We start from the raw sequence: 17,544 nt of genomic DNA, 5'->3' as shown, positions 1-17,544 counted from the left end.
TCAGGATATAAATCATCGCCTTTTATTCTGACTTGCGTTCTTCTCTCCTTCACCTTTCTGTTGTTGATTAATTTCCTTTACTCTCGGATATGACCCCACGCGGCGGCTCGCACATCGACGAAACTCTGATACCTCTTTCTTTCTCATCTCTCAAATATATTTCCATTCGATACGTGTATATCTTTTACTGGTTGTTTCTGTTGTGATTTGGGACTGTACGATATCCTGATTGAGTATTTATATCACATGGACTTGTTAGCTTCTTGAATTGCGTTTCCGGAGAAATATATTTAGTATCTAACAGAACATATATTTATTAAAAATAGACAAAACATTGACCATTGCTTTAATACGGTAGTTGAACCTTTCGATGTTAACTAATCAATGATTTGATGAATTTTTGCAGGTTATATATTATAGTACATTCCCATCTTCACTTGCTCATCACATCAACCTCCAAATCCAAATCAACCACCCAAGGCGCATTAAGCCCCTTATAATTAACCGTTACAACACTCGCATTAACAAACAACGTCTCCTCCCCACGTCGCAATGGTCTACCAGATCCAGAACTAAGATCCACATGCGCACCCCGCTCCTCCATCACATCTTCCCGGTCCCAAGACACCTCCTCTACCCTCTTGATTCCAGTCCCATCCCAACCCGCAGGGCCCCCAGATACCAAATCCGAGCCTGATCCCTCCCACTCAACCCTTCGCGCCCCATACCCCTCATGGATATGTCCAAACACATGCACCGCCGGTCTCGCCCTCCTCACAGCACGAAACAGATGCTCACACCCTACACTCTGTCCACCCCCAACAACCTGGTCCAGAATCCCATACGGCGGACCGTGCGTTATCAAGATATCCGCCCCGGGGTAATCCGGAACAGGCGTTTTCGCGCCCTGCCCGTAGTTAAACCGGTCTTCGCTCCGGGGGTACGCAAACGCCCACGCGCAGAACTCAGGCGTGTAGGGAGACGCATAGACGGTGAATCTTGCCCCCGTGGAGGGAAGGACGAACGTGCGGATTTCCTCTTCCATGTAGACTATCCCCGCGGCTGTGACTTCGGGGCTTGTGTAGAGGGCTTTTATCTGTGCGGGGGATTCTAGTGACGCCAATCCCGACCCGGAGGGTCCTGATGTAGTACCGGTAGCCGCTGAAGGCAATGCAGCCAAATGGTCTCTCCCGTTTGGTTCGCGGTAGCGGTGTCGCAGCCATCCTACCCGGTTGTAGTAGCCCTCATCGAGTGTGATGTCGTGGTTACCGGCGATGACGATTTTCAGCTCGGCGGGGTGCGATTTTAGGAGCTCGAGCATGGACTTGTGTTCGGAGGCGAGGCCGACTTTGGTGATGTCGCCGGCGTGAAGCAGGATCTGGGCTGAAGGGAGCGGCTGCCTGTAGGGTGTGTTGGAGGCATTGGGGCCGTGGGGAGGTGCAGGGGGTGTGGTGTGAGTGTCTGAGAGGAGGAGAAGCCGGGTTTTTGTTGTTGATCTGGGCATTTTAAGGATAATTTAAGGGGAGAGGGTAGTAGGGTGTTGATGTGTTGAAGATTGATGGGTGGAAATGGAGGGGGGGTTGAGATGCGGGGAGCTATCTCGTACTATACTACGAGGTCGAGGACTCGAGGCACCAAGTGCGTTAGACAAGTCTATAAATCTACATCTTACTGGAACAGAATACCGTAATTCGTTCATTATCGAGCTCATCCTACATAGGTAACCGCATAGCCATGAAAAGCCGGTGCCATAAAGGTCAAGGTCAGGAAAGTTCTGAAAATTCTGAAGTTGCTAACTCCGATACCACACCCTTTTACATGACAATCAAGGCTTCACAAATAAATAAGAGGGAAAAAGTTTATTTTTTGCGATATCTCTTCTCATTTACTCGCGTTTACTTGCGGGTAGCACGCTGGTAGAACGCAAGCTCATCACCCTCCAGGATGTAGCCGTCCACACGGCCGCTCTGGCCGGGACGAGAAGCAATAACGGCCAACAGACGACCGGACTCAAACTGTCTCTCGATGGCGGACTCGGTCTTTCCGGACTCGGCGAAGCGGGCAGCCTGCTTCTTCACGACGCTGTTGCTCTTCTTCTCTTCGGTTGTCTCGGTCTTGGCCTGGCGTCTGCGGCCAATGGGCTGACCGTAGTGGGCCTCGTACCATTGTCTGAAGGGAGCGGCATCGATCTGGACGACGGCGGACTTGGTCAGGGTGTTGGTACGGACAAGTTCGTTGTTCGAAGGGTGGTAGGCGACAACGATGACACGGGTCTTGCGGGAAACACCCTCGGAACCCCACGAGAAGTTGCCAGACTCGAGACGGAGACCACGGAACTTGCGGTTACCACCACGGGTACGGACAAGGTGAATTCGCTTGGTGCCAATACGGGTGTTGGCGGGCTGGCGACCCTTCTCGAACGCTCTGCTTTGCGTCAATTTGCTGCCCATATACTTTTCTGGTATTTCAATCATCCTCAATCATACCTCTTCTTGCGGTAGTGAGCGCGCTTAGCACCGGTGGCCGAGCGCTTGTGGCGCGAATCGCGAGAGATACCCATGTTTGCGGTCGATGTGTGGGACTGTCCAGACAGAATATTAGCACGAGTCGAGAATGAAAGCAAGCGAAGCTGTGTAGATCCAAAATTCGGTTGCGTGCAATTCTATCTTGTCGAGCGCGATTATCGATGACCGATAGGCATTGCTGTCGTATAGCAATATCTAAGCTCCAATCCACAAATCCCCCAGGCAAAGGTTCGAGACAAAAAAAATCTTCAAATCGAACCCCTCAGTCCAGTCGAGACAGCAACGATATCGAGATAGTCCCTTGGCTCTCCAGTCGTAACGCTTCCTCTTCTCTTCTCTTCTCCTCTGTTGAATCGATACCGGTTGACGGGTGGAAATTTGACAGGCCGAATTGAAGGCGCACCGACAGTCGCTCGACGAGATAGAACCAACGGAAACCGAAAAAAAGAATCACAGCAGCCATAAAAGAAGATACTCACCTCTAATCTTGCAGCCCTTCACCAGGAACGCAGCGGCAAGGGTTGTCGTTTGGTTTGTCGGGGAGTTGAGTGCTTGTCGTCGGCGATCGTGGAATCCGTGTGTGTCTCTCGCTTGTCGAAGTTGCCCTATTTTCGTGGGCGCTAACCGATCGTGGCTAGGCACTTGCCCCGTGACCTCGTCTACACCTTTCCATTTGGGGCTAGGCTAGTCGGCTAGCGCCTTGATTTTGTGCTTTATTGTGAGGCTTACATAATGGTTCTTGGCACATAGTTATTCAGTCCACAGCTGGATACTCCGACCCCGGCGCGCCGCTTCAAATGTTGCTGATAACTGGAAAGAACAGTCCAACAATTAGGACAACCTCATCAGTCCAATTCCATGGTTCACTGCCTGCATCCTCTTTGGTAGTATTGCTCATTGTCTAGCACAGCTCCATAATGAATATACATTGACTGCCTCACTGAATCACCTATACAGTGACCGTCTAACACGAACGGCCATCTCTTTCCTCCATGTCTATCTTCTACACCCCGTCTATGTACACCATACAACAACACGACCCCGCCGATCAAGTACTCTTCTCATGCCCCCCCTCATTCTCAATCCTCTTCACCTCCGCATCAAACCTCATCCAAGCCGGAAACCCCTCCACAAACCCAAGCACAATCCACGTCCACCACAGCCCCGAAAACATCTTAACCCCATGCTTCCTCAGCCTCATCCAGCCCAGCAAAACGACCGCCTCAAACGCATGCAAGCCCGCAAGAATCCCAAAGACCCACGGCTGCCACTTGACACTAAACTCCGTAAACCCAGGAGCCCTAGTCCCCAAATCCAACGTATCGTAGAGCACGGATCCCGGCTCGAAATTCGCGCGGCGCGAGTATGCCACCAGCGCCGTAAGGCAGAGCGCGAACCCGATTACCTGCGGGCCCTGCGGTGGGAGGTAAGTGGTGATTGTAGTGTCCGAGAGGTTCAGCCGGCGCAGGGATTCCTTGTGCATGGCCACGACGCGGGCGCGGGTGTCGGATATGGAGGCGAGTGGCGGCGTGAAGGGGATTATGTAGCGGGAGCCTTGGGCAGATATGATCATGTCTGTGAGGCGGAGGTCTTCGAGGATTGGGGATTGAGCGGCGCGCGGGGAGACGGCGCAGTAGGCGCGGAGGTAAAGGGAGAGAGAGCGGGCATGGTCATTGTTCATGTGTTTGATTATGACTGCCTTGCGGGATTTGTCGTCGGCCATTTTGGAGGGTGAGATTGGGGGGGGGGGGTTGTTTGGGATCAGGAGTGTTGAGTTGTTAGCTTCCAAGTTGGAGAAGAGGAGAGTATACGACGGCTTATCAGCCGCCAAGACACCTCGGCCCATCGTCCGCATGTGCTCCACCAGATTCCGGAATACAACTAACTCTATACAACTAACTCTCGTTTAACCATGCTTGACAGTGTGAACTATGTTTTTATATTCGATTAACGATTAACTGATCTAGAGCCAATTACAGGAGAACAGAAAGAGGTAATAATGCTAGGACTCGAACTCCCCAACAACCATCACGATATTAACAGCGGAACGGTATCTCCAACAGGAAGGAGGAAGTCTCAAAAAGCCTCGTAACTCGTTAGGAAAGGGACCTCCTTAAGCACGGAGTGAGATATCGAGCTTCGATATTCTTAAGCACTATTGTGTCGATGGCGTTAACTCCTATTCATTTTCTTCATGATTGGCAGGTGATCCAGGGCAGTTTGGAATAAAAAACTTACAGTAAAGCTAGGGTCAAGTCACCATGGATTCTTGCCTTGAGCTCAACCTCAATATCCAAATTGATATCCAGCTTCAACTTCAACCCCTCCTCGTCGTCAATGCCCTTCTTCTGCTTGGGGGCCGACGGCTTGTCTGTGCTGCTTATAGTCTGCCCACCGCGCTGGCGCGCTTGCACTGCCTTGCCTGAGGTATCCTGACCTTGGTCGTCGTCCTCGTCAGAGAAGTCGTCCTCATACTCGTCGGAAAAGTCGTCCTGCTTGTCATCGTCCAGGGGCTCGTCCTTGATGGGACTCTTTTTTTGTTGTTGCTTCTCGGCGGTAGCCATTGTGATGATAGATGGAGGCGGAGGAGGAGGAGGTGGTGGTGGTGGTGGTGATGGTTGTGCTGGGGGAGGAGGGTTGGTGGGAGGAGTGCGTTTGTAGATGTATCGGCGAGCCAAAGAAGCGCAACCGGGCAGAAGGGGAATACTCAGGAAAACAGCAAAAAGCGAAAGGCCAAATGACATAAAATGCAGGGTATATTAACCAAAACGAAAATAGAAAATTCGGCTGGGATCAATTGGAAGGGGACCCCGATGACTTCAGTCGTGCTGCGCCGGCCGCTCATATACGTCACCCCCTCAGCACCCTCAGCACCACCACCAGCAGTCTAGCTCCGATTCATGCACATCAGAAACACCGAATTAACAAGCTCGTATAAAATCTGTGTCGATTAAGGCGCGAAGGAAACAGTGGTGAAGGGCGAAGGAAAAGCGATGACGACATCTTGCATCGCAGGCTCCCAGCCATACTCCATCTCCACCTGGGTGTCTGATCCATCATCGATGCATGCCCCTGGCCGAAAAAAGCAGAAAAAGCATGCGTGTAAGAAACATGCGACCCAAGGATCCGCCCTGTCAAATCCCAGGAGACAATTAAAAAATAACGGGGTGGCAAGCCGACTAATGTTATCCAACCAGGCAGTGTCGCTAAGTGGTACCGACTCCCAACCTTGGAACAACCTGGAGAGATCGAAACAAATTGCAGAGCAGGGGCCAGCCGTGATTGGCTGGCTGGACATCAACTCATCTGTGCTCAAGCAAGATTTGCGACGGCGCGAGAAGAGGATTCTGACGACGCCTAATTTACTCCATAGCACACGCTACTATGGGGTCGGCACCTGCCCCGATCTGACAATCCCTGCTGCGAGGACGTCATGTCCTGCCCACGTCCTGTCCACTCCCACCCCTTCTTGTCCTCTGGGAGGGCTGGGCTTTCCTCCAAGTCATGCCGTGGTGCGTGCCTCTTTCATCATCGCTTCCCTCGCAGATATTGCGGTCAAGATCGGGCCAGCTATTCCGGGAAACAATGACGCTGCTCGCTTGTGAAGTAATTCTTATTAACCCTACCCACCAGACGCAGGATGGAGAGTGTTTAAAGGGATATAAATTATAATATAAAGTGTTGAACGAAGGAAATCCCCTGTGATACCGCATACTCCTTCCTACCCATCCTTACCCACACACTATTTCCCTGCACCCCATCTCCTCTGCCCCATATACGCTACATATACCACACCACACCCCCTTTTTTTAAAAAAACATCCTTCACCATGGCCGATTATTCAAACCAAGAATCCGACCAAGAGTTCGGCCAGAGCCAGCCAGCCCCCGAACAAGCCTCCAACCAAAACGACTCCGACACAGAAGACATCCAGCGTCCCGAGATGGAGCGCGAGCCCGAGCAGCCCAAACAACGCAGACGCCCAGCCCGTCAACAGCGTCGCCCGCGTAAGCAGCAGCAATCAGATGGCCCTCTCGGTGGCCTCGGCGGCGTCGACCAGGCCGGCGACCTGGTACAGAACACAGCAGGCAATGCAGTGAACGGGGTCACGGGGAGCGCGGGCAAGGCCGTTGGAGGCGTTCTCGGTGGAGGCAAGAGCGAGGGAGAAGGGAAAGAGGGCAAGGGCAGTGATGAGCAATTGAGACTGCGGCTGGACATCAATCTGGATATTGAGGTGCAGCTGAAGGCCAAGATCCATGGTGACTTGACGCTTGGATTATTGTAAGTCTCTTTTTTTTTTCCCCTCTCCCTTACTTTGTTCCTTTCAAGCACACTGGGTAGATATGCTGACTGACTGATTAGGAATTAGTAAATGATGGTCTACTTGCTGCTTGCTCTATGACCATGAGTGCTGGTGATTATTGATTGGTGCCGGCTCGATGTCATGTCGTCCACGAACTTTGGCTTTGTATTTTGGATTCCATTTTGCGGTGGATTGGTTTTCTAGCACTTGCTCTAGATCCGCTCTTCTTCTTTTTTTTTTTTTGTTTGAACTCGCCTGGCTTCACTTTACCGTTTAATACAGGCATGTCATTTGTTCTATTTTGACGATTGCATTAATTGTATTCTATGTAAAATGAATCAATAATTCAGATGCAACTTATATATCCCATAACTCAAAACAAACCTGAGATCTAGTATACGTGGGGAGGATAGTACATTGTAGTGGGTTGAAGAAAAGACAAAGTCTATAATCCGGCAACACGCATCAGTCCATAACCAATTGTAACGACCACTGCCCATGACATCAGACTGGCAGGGATACCCCGCGTGAAGAAGTGTCGCACTCGCAAATAGCGCTGGCCAGTCTGCGGCACCTCCGTCATAATGGCGGCTAGAACATTTGTTAGTCTTGAAACGCGAAACAACCAGTAAAGGGTCACATACTCATATTTGGGAATCCACTGGTCGGCAGAGCCATGGCCACTGAGCACATCAATGCGCTAGCCATCACCAGCAGATTGGGGTGTGGGTCGTCCATACTGACGCCAATCTGTCGTACGAGGGGGAGCATGATCAAGGCTGCGACAGTGTGAGAAATGAACGTCGCAACGACGAGAATCAGTGTCGAAAATACAATCAGTACTCCGTAGAGACTGAAATCTTCTACCCGCTCCCGGATGCCTTCTGCCATAGTTTGTAGCAGCCCCGAAGACGTCACTGCCTTGCCGAGGCAAAGCCCGCCAGCGGCGAGAATGATGATTGTCCATAGGAAATTGTTGAAATCCTCCTTGTTCAGAATTCCGGTCCCGAAAAATAGCACAATTGGGATGATCGCAATCACACCCATATCGCCAAACACATGCTCGAGCTGATGGCTGCCACACCATAAGGCAATTGTCGTTAGAGTGACAATACTAATAAAGTATTGGAGGCCGCTGAAGTTATCTTTCACTGGCTTAATGGGCACAATCGTAGTATCCCGGCCTGGACGGAAGGTAACCAGTAGAAGCACCCAGATTAACAGAATCGAGATAATACAGACAGGCAACGAGATGAAAAACCAAGTACCCCAGCTGATGTTGGGATACATGTTCTGGAGAGCGATGATGTTCTGCGGAGAGGCAATTGGGGACGCTGCACCACCGACATTAGCAGCCAGCGCAATGCCTAGAACCAACGCCTTGGCAAATTTAGAATCCGGCGGAAGGTTGCGCAACAGAGGCTGCGGCTGCGTTAGCTGGAGTTCACTATTGGATAGAGATATCACTAACCTGAATAATTGAATAGCAGAGAACCGGGGAGGCTACGTTGCTAATCCACATGCTGAGGAACATGCTCACAAACATGTTGGTGAGCAGCACAACACGGTGGTTAGACCCGGCTTTACTCAATACAAACATCGCCATACGTCGCGCAATGTCATGCTTGGATAACGCTGCGGCTATGGTGAAACCGCCCAAAAGCAGCATGATAACAGGGGTCCACATAGAGCCAAAGGCAACAGTAGTAGCCTCTTTCGGCCCCAGGCGCTTATACGGCTTCTCGTCTGATTTCATGATGCCGAGCAGCACGACAAGGAACGGGACAAGCAACGAAGTTACGAAAAGCGGGATAACCTAGCCTGTGGTCAGCATGTTCAGATAAAGGGCAGCTATCAAGACTCACCTCGGTGGCCCATAGTAAGCTCACGAAAATGAGCATCGCCAAACAGTTTTGTTGTTCTGGCTTCTGCATGATCGGCACCGAAAGCAGCACTGCGAATACAACTAACACCACAACAAGAGTTGCAAAGTTTGCGCTCCAGAGCCATGTTGGCGCACTGATCACTCCACATGGTGTCCGGAATTCCCTGCTCGGGGCTACCTGCTCATCACCCTGTCGGCGCGCCTCGGCAGGATCCTCGTCTCCTCCTAGGAGCGTCCGACGAATACCAACATTGGCAGCCTGGGCTTTCCTTTCAATGCCAATCATTTCTCTCCACACAGTGTTCCTCTCCCATACGACGTGCTCCCTAAGGTGCAAGCGAAGCTCGCGCTTGGCCAGAGACAGGTCGCCATTTGTAGTTAAATCCGCATATAGAGTCTCGATCTGGTTGATAAATCCCTCGACTTTTTCCATAGTCGAGTTTAGGAAAGGGTAGGCCGAAGATACGGCGGATGCCATGTACTCCCGCCGCAGACTACGATCAATGGTCTTGTCGTACTTTTTCAAGGCCTTGGAGAATCCAGTCTTATTCAACTGGATATACGACTTCAATCCACAGAGAGAAACATAAACAGCAACGATCCGTTTCTTCAGGGAAGCTGCTGAGTTGTAGAGATCTAGCAGAGTTGGGTCGGTGGTGAACTGATCGGGCTGGGTCCCGCGCCTGTTAAACGTCTGACTGTTAAGGCCGTACCTAGACTCTGTCCAGATTGAACTTCTCATATCATCGGCACGGTCATCATCGAAGTGGGCGCTGTGTGACTGGCCTAATGATGGGCGCGCAGCGTCGTCATCGCTATCCTCGTCATCGTTGTCAGCCGCCGGCTCACTGGTCGTGCTCTGGCGTCTTTCATGATCAAAGCCAAAGTCCGCTGGCTGATCTTGTCCGGATCCCGTACTCATCCTTCTCCCTTTGGCCATGCCATCGTGCATCGGGTTCATGTTGGCCCCGTCTGCCTTTGCTGAGTATTCCTCCGCATCTCTCATAACATCGTCAACCTCCGTGAATATATCCAACTCTTTCGCACGGTAGAAAGAGCGTATCTTATCCAACTCGGCATCGAGAGCCTGCAGAAATATTTTATCGGCACTTGGTGTATCGTCAAGCAAAGGCGCGGACTCGACGTCATTCCCATGTTCATTCACTCGATGGGCCTGCTGTTCCAGCGAATATATCCTGCATCGCGAATACTTTATTAGCACGGTGTTGATCAAAGGCTACACAAGCACGGCAATCATGTCACGTCTCCCAAGGATCCGAACGGGAAAAAGGGGAATGTATAACGGAACAAATAGCCGCTTCGGGAGTTTCCAACGCACAGTTTTTTTAGATTGCTATAGGCGATATAATACGCACTCCAGTCCGGAACAGAGTTGAACTGGATGCTGTGAGAAAACTTCATTTTGAGAGTTGTTGCGTCGCAGTCTTCGGTCTTTTCAGAGCGACGATGAAGAGCCTCTACCCAGTAACGGAGCTTGACAGGCTGGCCCCAGCGGAGACGACCTGACGAACGGTGGCCTGTTTTCTGAAAGGGTTGAGGTTGGGAAGGTTGAGGGGTTCGAGACCCGACTTTCGTAGGTTGACTGTGTGGGGGCCCTGTGGTACGTCGGGCGGGATACTCGACGAGCTCGATATCTTGCGATCCGGAGTTCACGCGGTCGTTGTCAGTTGGGGCACTCGTCGCAGAAGCGAAGCGTGCCACTCCTTGTCCACCTGCATTCGACGACACGGTGTGCGATGTGGTCGGCTTGAATCGCTGGTCTGCGGTCGCGGCTCAATAGTGGAGTTCGGTCAAGGGACAGGAACTCAGCAGCTGGAACTCGAATCCCCCAGCATGGGCGAGGATAATCGGCATTCAGGACTCGTGATTACGGCTATAGGGACAGCGTACGCGCACTACCGAAGCTGGGAAGCTCAATTTGCATGAGATTTGCAAGGATGGACGGAGCTCGAGTTGCTGGCTTTTGCCTTTCAGGTGCACCGCCCACGGGTCTTGAAGGTTGCCTGATCGGGAATAGCTTCCTTGGCCACTACAGTACCATTTGTCGTCAATACCGAGCCATTGGAATAGATGAAGATGCCATCTATGCCATCTATGCCATCTTCGCTAGTTCGACCGCAAGTGCAATCTCGATGCCGTCCATCAGCGAGGTCTGCTGAGCCCTAGAAGCTTGGAATATCTTCAAGGCGTTGGCAGTGTTTGTCACTACGGGCGTATTGTATCCAATGTCTCGATATACACATCAAGCGCTGTTCTTATGAGTGGAATAGTCGCGAGAGCAAGGCCGCCGTTTCCACGGTCTTTTGGACCGCGGGACTAGTTCACTGCGTCAAAGCTAGAAGGAGCGTGTGCCAGGCACTTGATATGAGCCGGGGTGGCTACTGTGGCTCTAATGCATCTCTTCACAACTCACTCTCACGGCTTGCCTGGAGATGGACGGGACTGTGGGAAGGACTCAAGAGAGGGAAGGAGCGAAGAGCATCAAGTCTTCCTACTTTAATTTGAACCCCCAGGACTATCTGACCATCAACCTCGTCTGATTGTCATCAATATCACTACCACTACTACTACTACTACTACTACTACTTCCACTGTTTTTACCTTCTCATTTCCAGTACGATATATTTATCTGAATCACCGACTATATCATGGAGGACGCCAGAAATATTATAACCGCCGACGGCTGGACAAAATTCCGTGGCCGTGCACAACATATATTTAGCACCTTCCCCCTCATTACGCTTCATTCCGATCCCGGGGCATCTGTGAGGGAATGGCAATGGCAATTCGCACAACTCCTAGACTGGGCAGATAGCGTTGGCTACGATGATAAAGCACAGAGAAGCGGCGTTTCTCTAAAGGACATGCTCGACGAAAATAATCTTATTGACCAGAATGTTATCCACCAACTTGCCAGGATCAATGCTTTGTCCGTGGATCTAGAAATTACTTTGCGCGGCCCGGTCGAACACAAACCAGATGAAAAGAGAAAAGATGAGCAGAATGAAGGGGACGAAGGGGATGAAATAAAAGAAGAGAGGGAACAGAAAAGCGAATCCCATTCCCAGTTTATAGCACACGTCCAGCATCTCTACATGACGTTCCAAAACGCCATCACCCACCTTTTCGAATCAACAGATGAACTTATGCAACGAGCCACCGCCAATGAAAAATCGTCAGATCCCTCGTATGGGAGTTCGACGGATCTCAAACCCGACTCTGAGTCACTCGACGAATTCGCTTCTGGAAAATCTGATGCTATGGGACCTGACACCGGAGAACCCCAGCTTGGGGGATCCATGGATCATGAAGCAAGTGATGAGCAGGAACCTGACCCTGAATAATCCTTGGAAGGGGAACCAACAACCCCTACATGCGTAAGTAGCAGCACTCGACCATCACTGCCTGGTCTCGCTTAATACCCTCAAACCTTTCTAACCAGAACCTTAGTGCCATTTTGGGTAGGCATTGGCCAAACACCGACCTTAACCCAGTCAGGTGCGCTAAGTGTAGCCATCTCTCCTGTCAGGATTGTCCAGTATTCTAGTCAGAGCTGTATGCAACAACATGAGAATGTATATTGTTACTACCGTTTAGTATAGCTATTAGATAGCGTTGCAAATTAGTGGCGGGTTGATTTAGTATAGACGGACTTGGGGTGTAATTCTATCTTGTGTGCTTTCCACATCGTCACCCTGTGTAGTTCCACTATATAACTATATCATTCTTCAGTTATGCTCAGGACACAAGTACAATTATATATAGGACCACTAACTATACACCGTACACTTTTAGTTCCGCGTATACGGCCTGTGGCATTATAGCCCTTACTCACATAATTGCTTAATTGTAGTTCAATTATACATATCTAACATAGTTATAAAAAGAAAATGCTCAACAAAAACCCTATTCTTATAAATACAAAATATGGCGGCAGATGTAAACAGGGGGGGTGACCTCCATCTAACACCCCAGTACTTTAGAAGAAGTAGTTCCTAGCCAGCAACTACCCGTCTAGAACCCCTTCCCCCTCTTGTTAGCCTTCGCTCCAATATTCACACGACCCGCGATACCAAGCTTATGCACACCATCCCTCTTCTCCCAGACACCGCTCCTTCCCTCCGCAACAGCAACAAGCTCGTTCGCAACGCGGTGCGCGAATTTCGCGTCCCGCCGCTTCTTTGACCCATCGATAATCCACCCAATGGCGGCCCTGCGACGCTGGCGCTCCGCGAGCGCGACGGGGACTTGAAGCGTTTGGCCACCACCAGCAATACCCTTTGCGTGGTGCAGTTTGATGAGCGGGGCGACGGAGTCGACGATGAGAGTTAGGTAGAGGATTGGGTTGAGCGGGAGCTGGGGGGTGGGGGGACCGGGGAGGAGCGGTCGGTTAGGGTTGACTTGAGGGGCTGGTGAGGAGCGGAGGTGGTCGAGGATTATGGACATGTTCTGTATTTTCAGTTAGTCACTGGCTCAATTTTCACGGCGCTGTCTACCCAGAAGACCCAGGCTTGAAAGAACGAACATACCTTCTGCGCAGTCGCCAACTTCCCATCCTGCATAAGGTTCTTGGTAAACTGCTCGACGACCGGCTCATACCGGTACCGGAAGTGCTCCGACCGCGGAAGCGACTTGGGCGCCTTGTATTTCAATCCGGGAGCCAATTCCTCTGGTTCCTGGGTGGCCTCTGAAATCATAGACTGGAGTAGAGCGGCCTGCTCAGCGTCAGAAATGGGCCCCTCGGACCCAGCACCAGTTTGCTTCTCAACCTGCAGACGACGAGCAGACGTCGAAAATGAGCGAGACCCAGAAGGGCCCTTGTTAATCTGGTCCTGGAATACCTTGGGTGCGTGCTTCTGAGCTTCCTTATCGCGGGAGAGGATCTGCGTGACACAAGTACGTTAATCTCAAATCCCAGATCCAAGTTTCTTTCTTCCCCAACAAGACGAAAAAACATTTAAATGTCTTGTCTTCGAATGCATACCTCTGAAACCATTGTCCCCTGCTCCAGCTCCGGGCTCGACGGCGTCCCATCACATCTCTTCTCCTTATCCATAATATCATTGATCTCCGCAGCCTCCTGGCTAACATGTGGCAACGGATCAGCCGCGTGCTCTGCCTCTTCTAGTTTCTTCTTATCGTCGGATCCGGACGAGTTCCATCGTCGCGGGGTGCTAGATCGTGTGCATGGTGCGGCGTTGGCTCGAATAAGAGCGGATGCGATGGGGCGCTGCGGTGTGGTGGATTGGCGGAAAACAGGGACTGACGTCCTGGCGGCGAAGAGATTGAGCCGGGGCGGCATGCTGGGTATCTGTATCTGAAATTGGGTTCTACAAGTGTGTAGAGTAATGTGGATGGTGAGTGATGTCGGCTCGCAGGCGTTGATGTTTCCTGCCGGCGAACGATTTTCCTCTCCACATGCGCTTAGTCATCTGCATCTGCTGCATGCCGCCAAGAATTCGGCGTCAATGTGAAATCATAGGTTTCTTGGACATAAGTCAAAAAGGGGACTTTTGTTTGATGATTGGGGACAATTACTCCAACGACTAAACTAATACAGATAAGAAGAGGAACTAATAACTGGCTGGAGTAATACAAAATTCCCAAATCCAGCTTAAGCCACCCCATTTTCCGTCCCAAAAGCCAACGTACAGAAACAAAGTCAACTAGAGGAGTCCTGAGGACTCGCTGTACACGTATGATAACTGACCCGCAGTACAATAATTAAGCAACCCGGCCTGAATCCGGTCTTCAAAAAGGAATAGAGGCGTATCAAAGAGTGTTGGTAGATTTCTGAGCAGATCGATTGGCCAAATGCATTAAACTAACGCTTTTTTTGGCATTTAGAAAAATAGGGAACGACGTATAGTAGTATGGAGCATTCAGAGCGTCGGTCGAACAAGTTAAAAAACTTTCGAGGGTGTCTCGAGACCACGCTCAGCGTAATCACTGCATTTAAGTGTGGAAGAGAGCGCTATCGTTCGGGGCGTCCGGGTACACCCAGAAGGCAAGTGCTAAGATCAAGTACCTGCATCCAGTTAGTGAGGTTGTTTTATAATAACGTAATAGCTGGGTAGATTCAACTTACATTCCCAAGCACAGGCAGCCTTCAAGGTAGTTCGACTTGCCGTCTTGAATGAGGAAAGTCACGACCAGGCCTGAGATAAAGAAGGCCACGGTTTCGAAAATATGGAAGTGCAGGGTCATTTCGACATTCATGATCCAGCCCAAGATGACGAGGAAAGGAGTCACGAACAGAGCAATCTGGAGACTGCTTCCGATAGCAACGCCAATAGCAAGATCCATCTTGCCCTTCCAGGCGACCACAACTGCAGTTACATGCTCCGCCGCATTTCCGACGATGGGGATTAGAATAAGACCAATGAAAGTCCGGGTCATTCCGGTCTTTTCCACAATGCTATCAATGCTTCCAACCAAGTAGTCGGCGCAGATGGCAACAAGAATCGTCACAATCACTAAGGCAACGCTGGCGGCCCACGGGTTAAGCAATTGTTCCTCTTCGTGCTCCGGGACGCTATCTCCTGCGGCTTCGGGATCTCCAGATGTCTCATGGTTTACTTCTTCGAAAAGTTGCGAGTGCGACTTGAGTTGGAAGAATAGGTATATGATGTAGAGAACGAGGAGAATAATGGCGGTCCAGTGAGACAGGAATAGGATCTGCGAGTCGGTCTTGTCGGAGTTGCTGGATGTCAATGAAGCGTAGAGGGTAGCAGGAATAATCAACGACGCGGACGAGACGGTCATCAGAGATGACATGGTGGATGCGACTGTGCTATTGAAAGTTTGCTCGGGATAACGGAGGCCGCCAACTAAGAAACAGCAGCCGAGAACGAGGAGGATGTTGGATAGGATGCTTCCAAGCATACTGGCTTGGACAACGCGGATCTGGTTATCTTTCAGGGCAATGATGCTGACCTATCCACGAAATCTGTCAGTCCAAAATCTACCCGGATGCACGAGAGCAAGAAAGAAGGGGGATCATACAATCAGCTCAACAGCATTTCCAAACGTCGCATTCATCAGGCCACCAAGTGCCTGGCCTAGGGTTGCAGCCAATTCCTCCGTCACGAAACTGAGCAGCGAAGCAAGCGGGACGATGGCGAAGAAGTTCAGGACGAAGACAGTTACGCTATCCCACTTGAGAGCACCGGAAATGATACCCAATGGGACGAAAACAAGAAGAATGTTGACATAGTCGCGCACAAGAACCTGCCAGGTCAAGTGCGCAGCATGGGACGGCCAGTTGGTCCAGTGTCGCTCCGGCTTCCGCTGAGCTGGATTGCCGTGAGAGTCGCCGATTAGGGAGTCCCGCTCATTGGGCTCTGGCACGCCATTGCTTGTTGAAAGACCAGTCATCCTTCTTGATGGACCCCAGCTGTGTCTTTTGAAACTAGAAAAGATGTTTGGCGATGCTGGCCAAGTAGGATAAGTGGTGTGTTAGCTCAGGACGGTCCTTGGTCTGGTAGGTTCTCAGAACAATTGGCCGAGGCTGATATGCGCATTAAATACTGAACAAGCTGCAGTAGAGGGGAGGGGGCGGAGAGAGAGAGAGAAGTGAAGGGAAGAATAAGTTAAGCAGTCTGGATGAATGACAAAGATGAAACAATCGACTCAAAGAGAGTGTGATCCAGAAACACCGAAAGAGACCAGCAGTGTGGATCCTTGCAAGACAAGAGGAAGCAGAGGTAGCAGAACCAAAATTTAAATCAGATATGATGGAAGGAGGAGAAACAAGGAATCAATTCAATGACAGGAGATTAATATCGATGGCGAGGTGGAGGAAGAGAGATCCAACTTGGGAGCTTCGGATAGAGATGGATGGAGAGCAGTACTTACACATTGGAGAAGCGACGGAGGCTACGTAGGTCAGGTCGGGTGACAAGAATTCGGCAACCGTAGAAGTGAAGACTGGGTCTGTCTTGGAAGGTCGGGAGCAAGAGGTCTTTGCTTGGTAGCACAGGAGATTAACCAGTATCCCGGAGGAATCAGGGTCTCTAGGGTGGATGAACGTGAAAAGCACTCCGTGGTTGGCATGCGCCTGTGGCTGGAAAATTTGACTTCATTGCTGGGTCCCCATTTTCCATTGGTCACATTCTCAAGACAAGACCGGCCGAGTCGCTGGAGCTACTGTGCACAGCCTCAGTCGATCGCCTAACTCCCCACTCCAAGTGGCCTGGCCAATTTCCGCTGCAGTTAATCTTACACTTGTCCTTGGATTTTCAACTGCTTGGACTGGAGTTATAAGATCAAACCCCCTCTCATCCTTCTGCACTGCCACATTTTATCGACATGGATCTCTCCAACGCTGTTCGTTCTATGCAGTACTGGCCCTGCTGGGACAGGTGCCTCGCGCTGCCCCCAAAGCTAAAAACCAAAATGCTCAGAACCAAGCAATAACAGCTCCCAGGACAGAAACCCGACCGGACGATCCAGGGTCCGGATTGGCCGGTCTTGGGCCTTTCTTGGCCTGCCTTGGCCGGTTGTTAGCTAACACTAACTGCTAGCGTCTTCTTGTCTCTTGATATTTTGTTCCATCACAACGATTAAGTTGACAACTCACCGAGTCTACCCCGACCGCTATTACTCCGTATTCGTTTGGAGAAATAGCTCATCTGTTAATGGACCTTCCCCCCCCTGGATCAAGGGCTGAGAGCTCGACTACTCCAACGTCCAACCAGTGTCAGTTAAGTTTTCAGGCGGAACGGGGGGACTTTTGACGCCCTGCAATGGTTACAGACTGCGACGCAAGCCACAACGCGCATGACGTCAGCCTCTACGCAGCCCTCATC

At 50.8% G+C, this 17,544-nt stretch overlaps 9 protein-coding genes across 9 annotated transcripts; 2 read left to right on the top strand and 7 right to left on the bottom strand.

Annotated features, from left to right (window-relative positions):
• Positions 1 to 433: 433 nt before the first annotated feature.
• On the bottom strand, positions 434 to 1,504 carry APUU_11583S (metallophosphatase domain-containing protein; the record flags this gene model as incomplete). Its single annotated transcript, XM_041697689.1, has 1 exon — positions 434 to 1,504. One exon carries the CDS (start codon positions 1,502 to 1,504, stop codon positions 434 to 436), a length of 1,071 nt encoding a protein of 356 aa, XP_041550949.1.
• Positions 1,505 to 1,895: 391 nt separating this feature from the next.
• RPS8A (40S ribosomal protein eS8) lies at positions 1,896 to 2,560 on the bottom strand (the record flags this gene model as incomplete). The annotated part of the gene is made up of 2 exons (XM_041697688.1): positions 1,896 to 2,424; positions 2,487 to 2,560. 2 exons carry the CDS (start codon positions 2,558 to 2,560, stop codon positions 1,896 to 1,898), a joined length of 603 nt encoding a protein of 200 aa, XP_041550948.1.
• Positions 2,561 to 3,573: 1,013 nt separating this feature from the next.
• Positions 3,574 to 4,248, bottom strand: APUU_11581S (DUF2470 domain-containing protein; the record flags this gene model as incomplete). Its single annotated transcript, XM_041697687.1, has 1 exon — positions 3,574 to 4,248. The coding sequence occupies one exon, from the start codon at positions 4,246 to 4,248 to the stop codon at positions 3,574 to 3,576; it is 675 nt and encodes a 224-aa protein (XP_041550947.1).
• Positions 4,249 to 4,673: 425 nt separating this feature from the next.
• Positions 4,674 to 5,089, bottom strand: APUU_11580S (uncharacterized protein; the record flags this gene model as incomplete). The annotated part of the gene is made up of 2 exons (XM_041697686.1): positions 4,674 to 4,680; positions 4,764 to 5,089. 2 exons carry the CDS (start codon positions 5,087 to 5,089, stop codon positions 4,674 to 4,676), a joined length of 333 nt encoding a protein of 110 aa, XP_041550946.1.
• Positions 5,090 to 6,354: 1,265 nt separating this feature from the next.
• Positions 6,355 to 6,894, top strand: APUU_11579A (uncharacterized protein; the record flags this gene model as incomplete). Its single annotated transcript, XM_041697684.1, has 2 exons — positions 6,355 to 6,806; positions 6,888 to 6,894. The coding sequence occupies 2 exons, from the start codon at positions 6,355 to 6,357 to the stop codon at positions 6,892 to 6,894; spliced, it is 459 nt and encodes a 152-aa protein (XP_041550945.1).
• A 379-nt stretch (positions 6,895 to 7,273) lies between these two features.
• Positions 7,274 to 10,135, bottom strand: PHO91 (putative plasma membrane phosphate transporter Pho87; the record flags this gene model as incomplete). The annotated part of the gene is made up of 5 exons (XM_041697683.1): positions 7,274 to 7,419; positions 7,473 to 8,250; positions 8,300 to 8,644; positions 8,694 to 9,909; positions 10,053 to 10,135. The coding sequence occupies 5 exons, from the start codon at positions 10,133 to 10,135 to the stop codon at positions 7,274 to 7,276; spliced, it is 2,568 nt and encodes an 855-aa protein (XP_041550944.1).
• A 1,247-nt stretch (positions 10,136 to 11,382) lies between these two features.
• On the top strand, positions 11,383 to 12,078 carry APUU_11577A (uncharacterized protein; the record flags this gene model as incomplete). Its single annotated transcript, XM_041697682.1, has 1 exon — positions 11,383 to 12,078. The coding sequence occupies one exon, from the start codon at positions 11,383 to 11,385 to the stop codon at positions 12,076 to 12,078; it is 696 nt and encodes a 231-aa protein (XP_041550943.1).
• A 670-nt stretch (positions 12,079 to 12,748) lies between these two features.
• APUU_11576S (mitochondrial 37S ribosomal protein uS7m) lies at positions 12,749 to 14,036 on the bottom strand (the record flags this gene model as incomplete). The annotated part of the gene is made up of 3 exons (XM_041697681.1): positions 12,749 to 13,183; positions 13,264 to 13,617; positions 13,719 to 14,036. The coding sequence occupies 3 exons, from the start codon at positions 14,034 to 14,036 to the stop codon at positions 12,749 to 12,751; spliced, it is 1,107 nt and encodes a 368-aa protein (XP_041550942.1).
• Positions 14,037 to 14,689: 653 nt separating this feature from the next.
• APUU_11575S (calcium/proton exchanger) lies at positions 14,690 to 16,111 on the bottom strand (the record flags this gene model as incomplete). Its single annotated transcript, XM_041697680.1, has 3 exons — positions 14,690 to 14,762; positions 14,823 to 15,670; positions 15,740 to 16,111. The coding sequence occupies 3 exons, from the start codon at positions 16,109 to 16,111 to the stop codon at positions 14,690 to 14,692; spliced, it is 1,293 nt and encodes a 430-aa protein (XP_041550941.1).
• Between the last annotated feature and the right edge of the window lie 1,433 nt (positions 16,112 to 17,544).

Source organism: Aspergillus puulaauensis, chromosome 1 (genome assembly GCF_016861865.1).
Source record: "Aspergillus puulaauensis MK2 DNA, chromosome 1, nearly complete sequence".
Classification (NCBI taxonomy): Eukaryota; Fungi; Ascomycota; class Eurotiomycetes; order Eurotiales; family Aspergillaceae; genus Aspergillus; species Aspergillus puulaauensis.
Note: the sequence above shows the minus strand (reverse complement) of the source record. Positions and strands in the feature narration are given on the sequence as shown.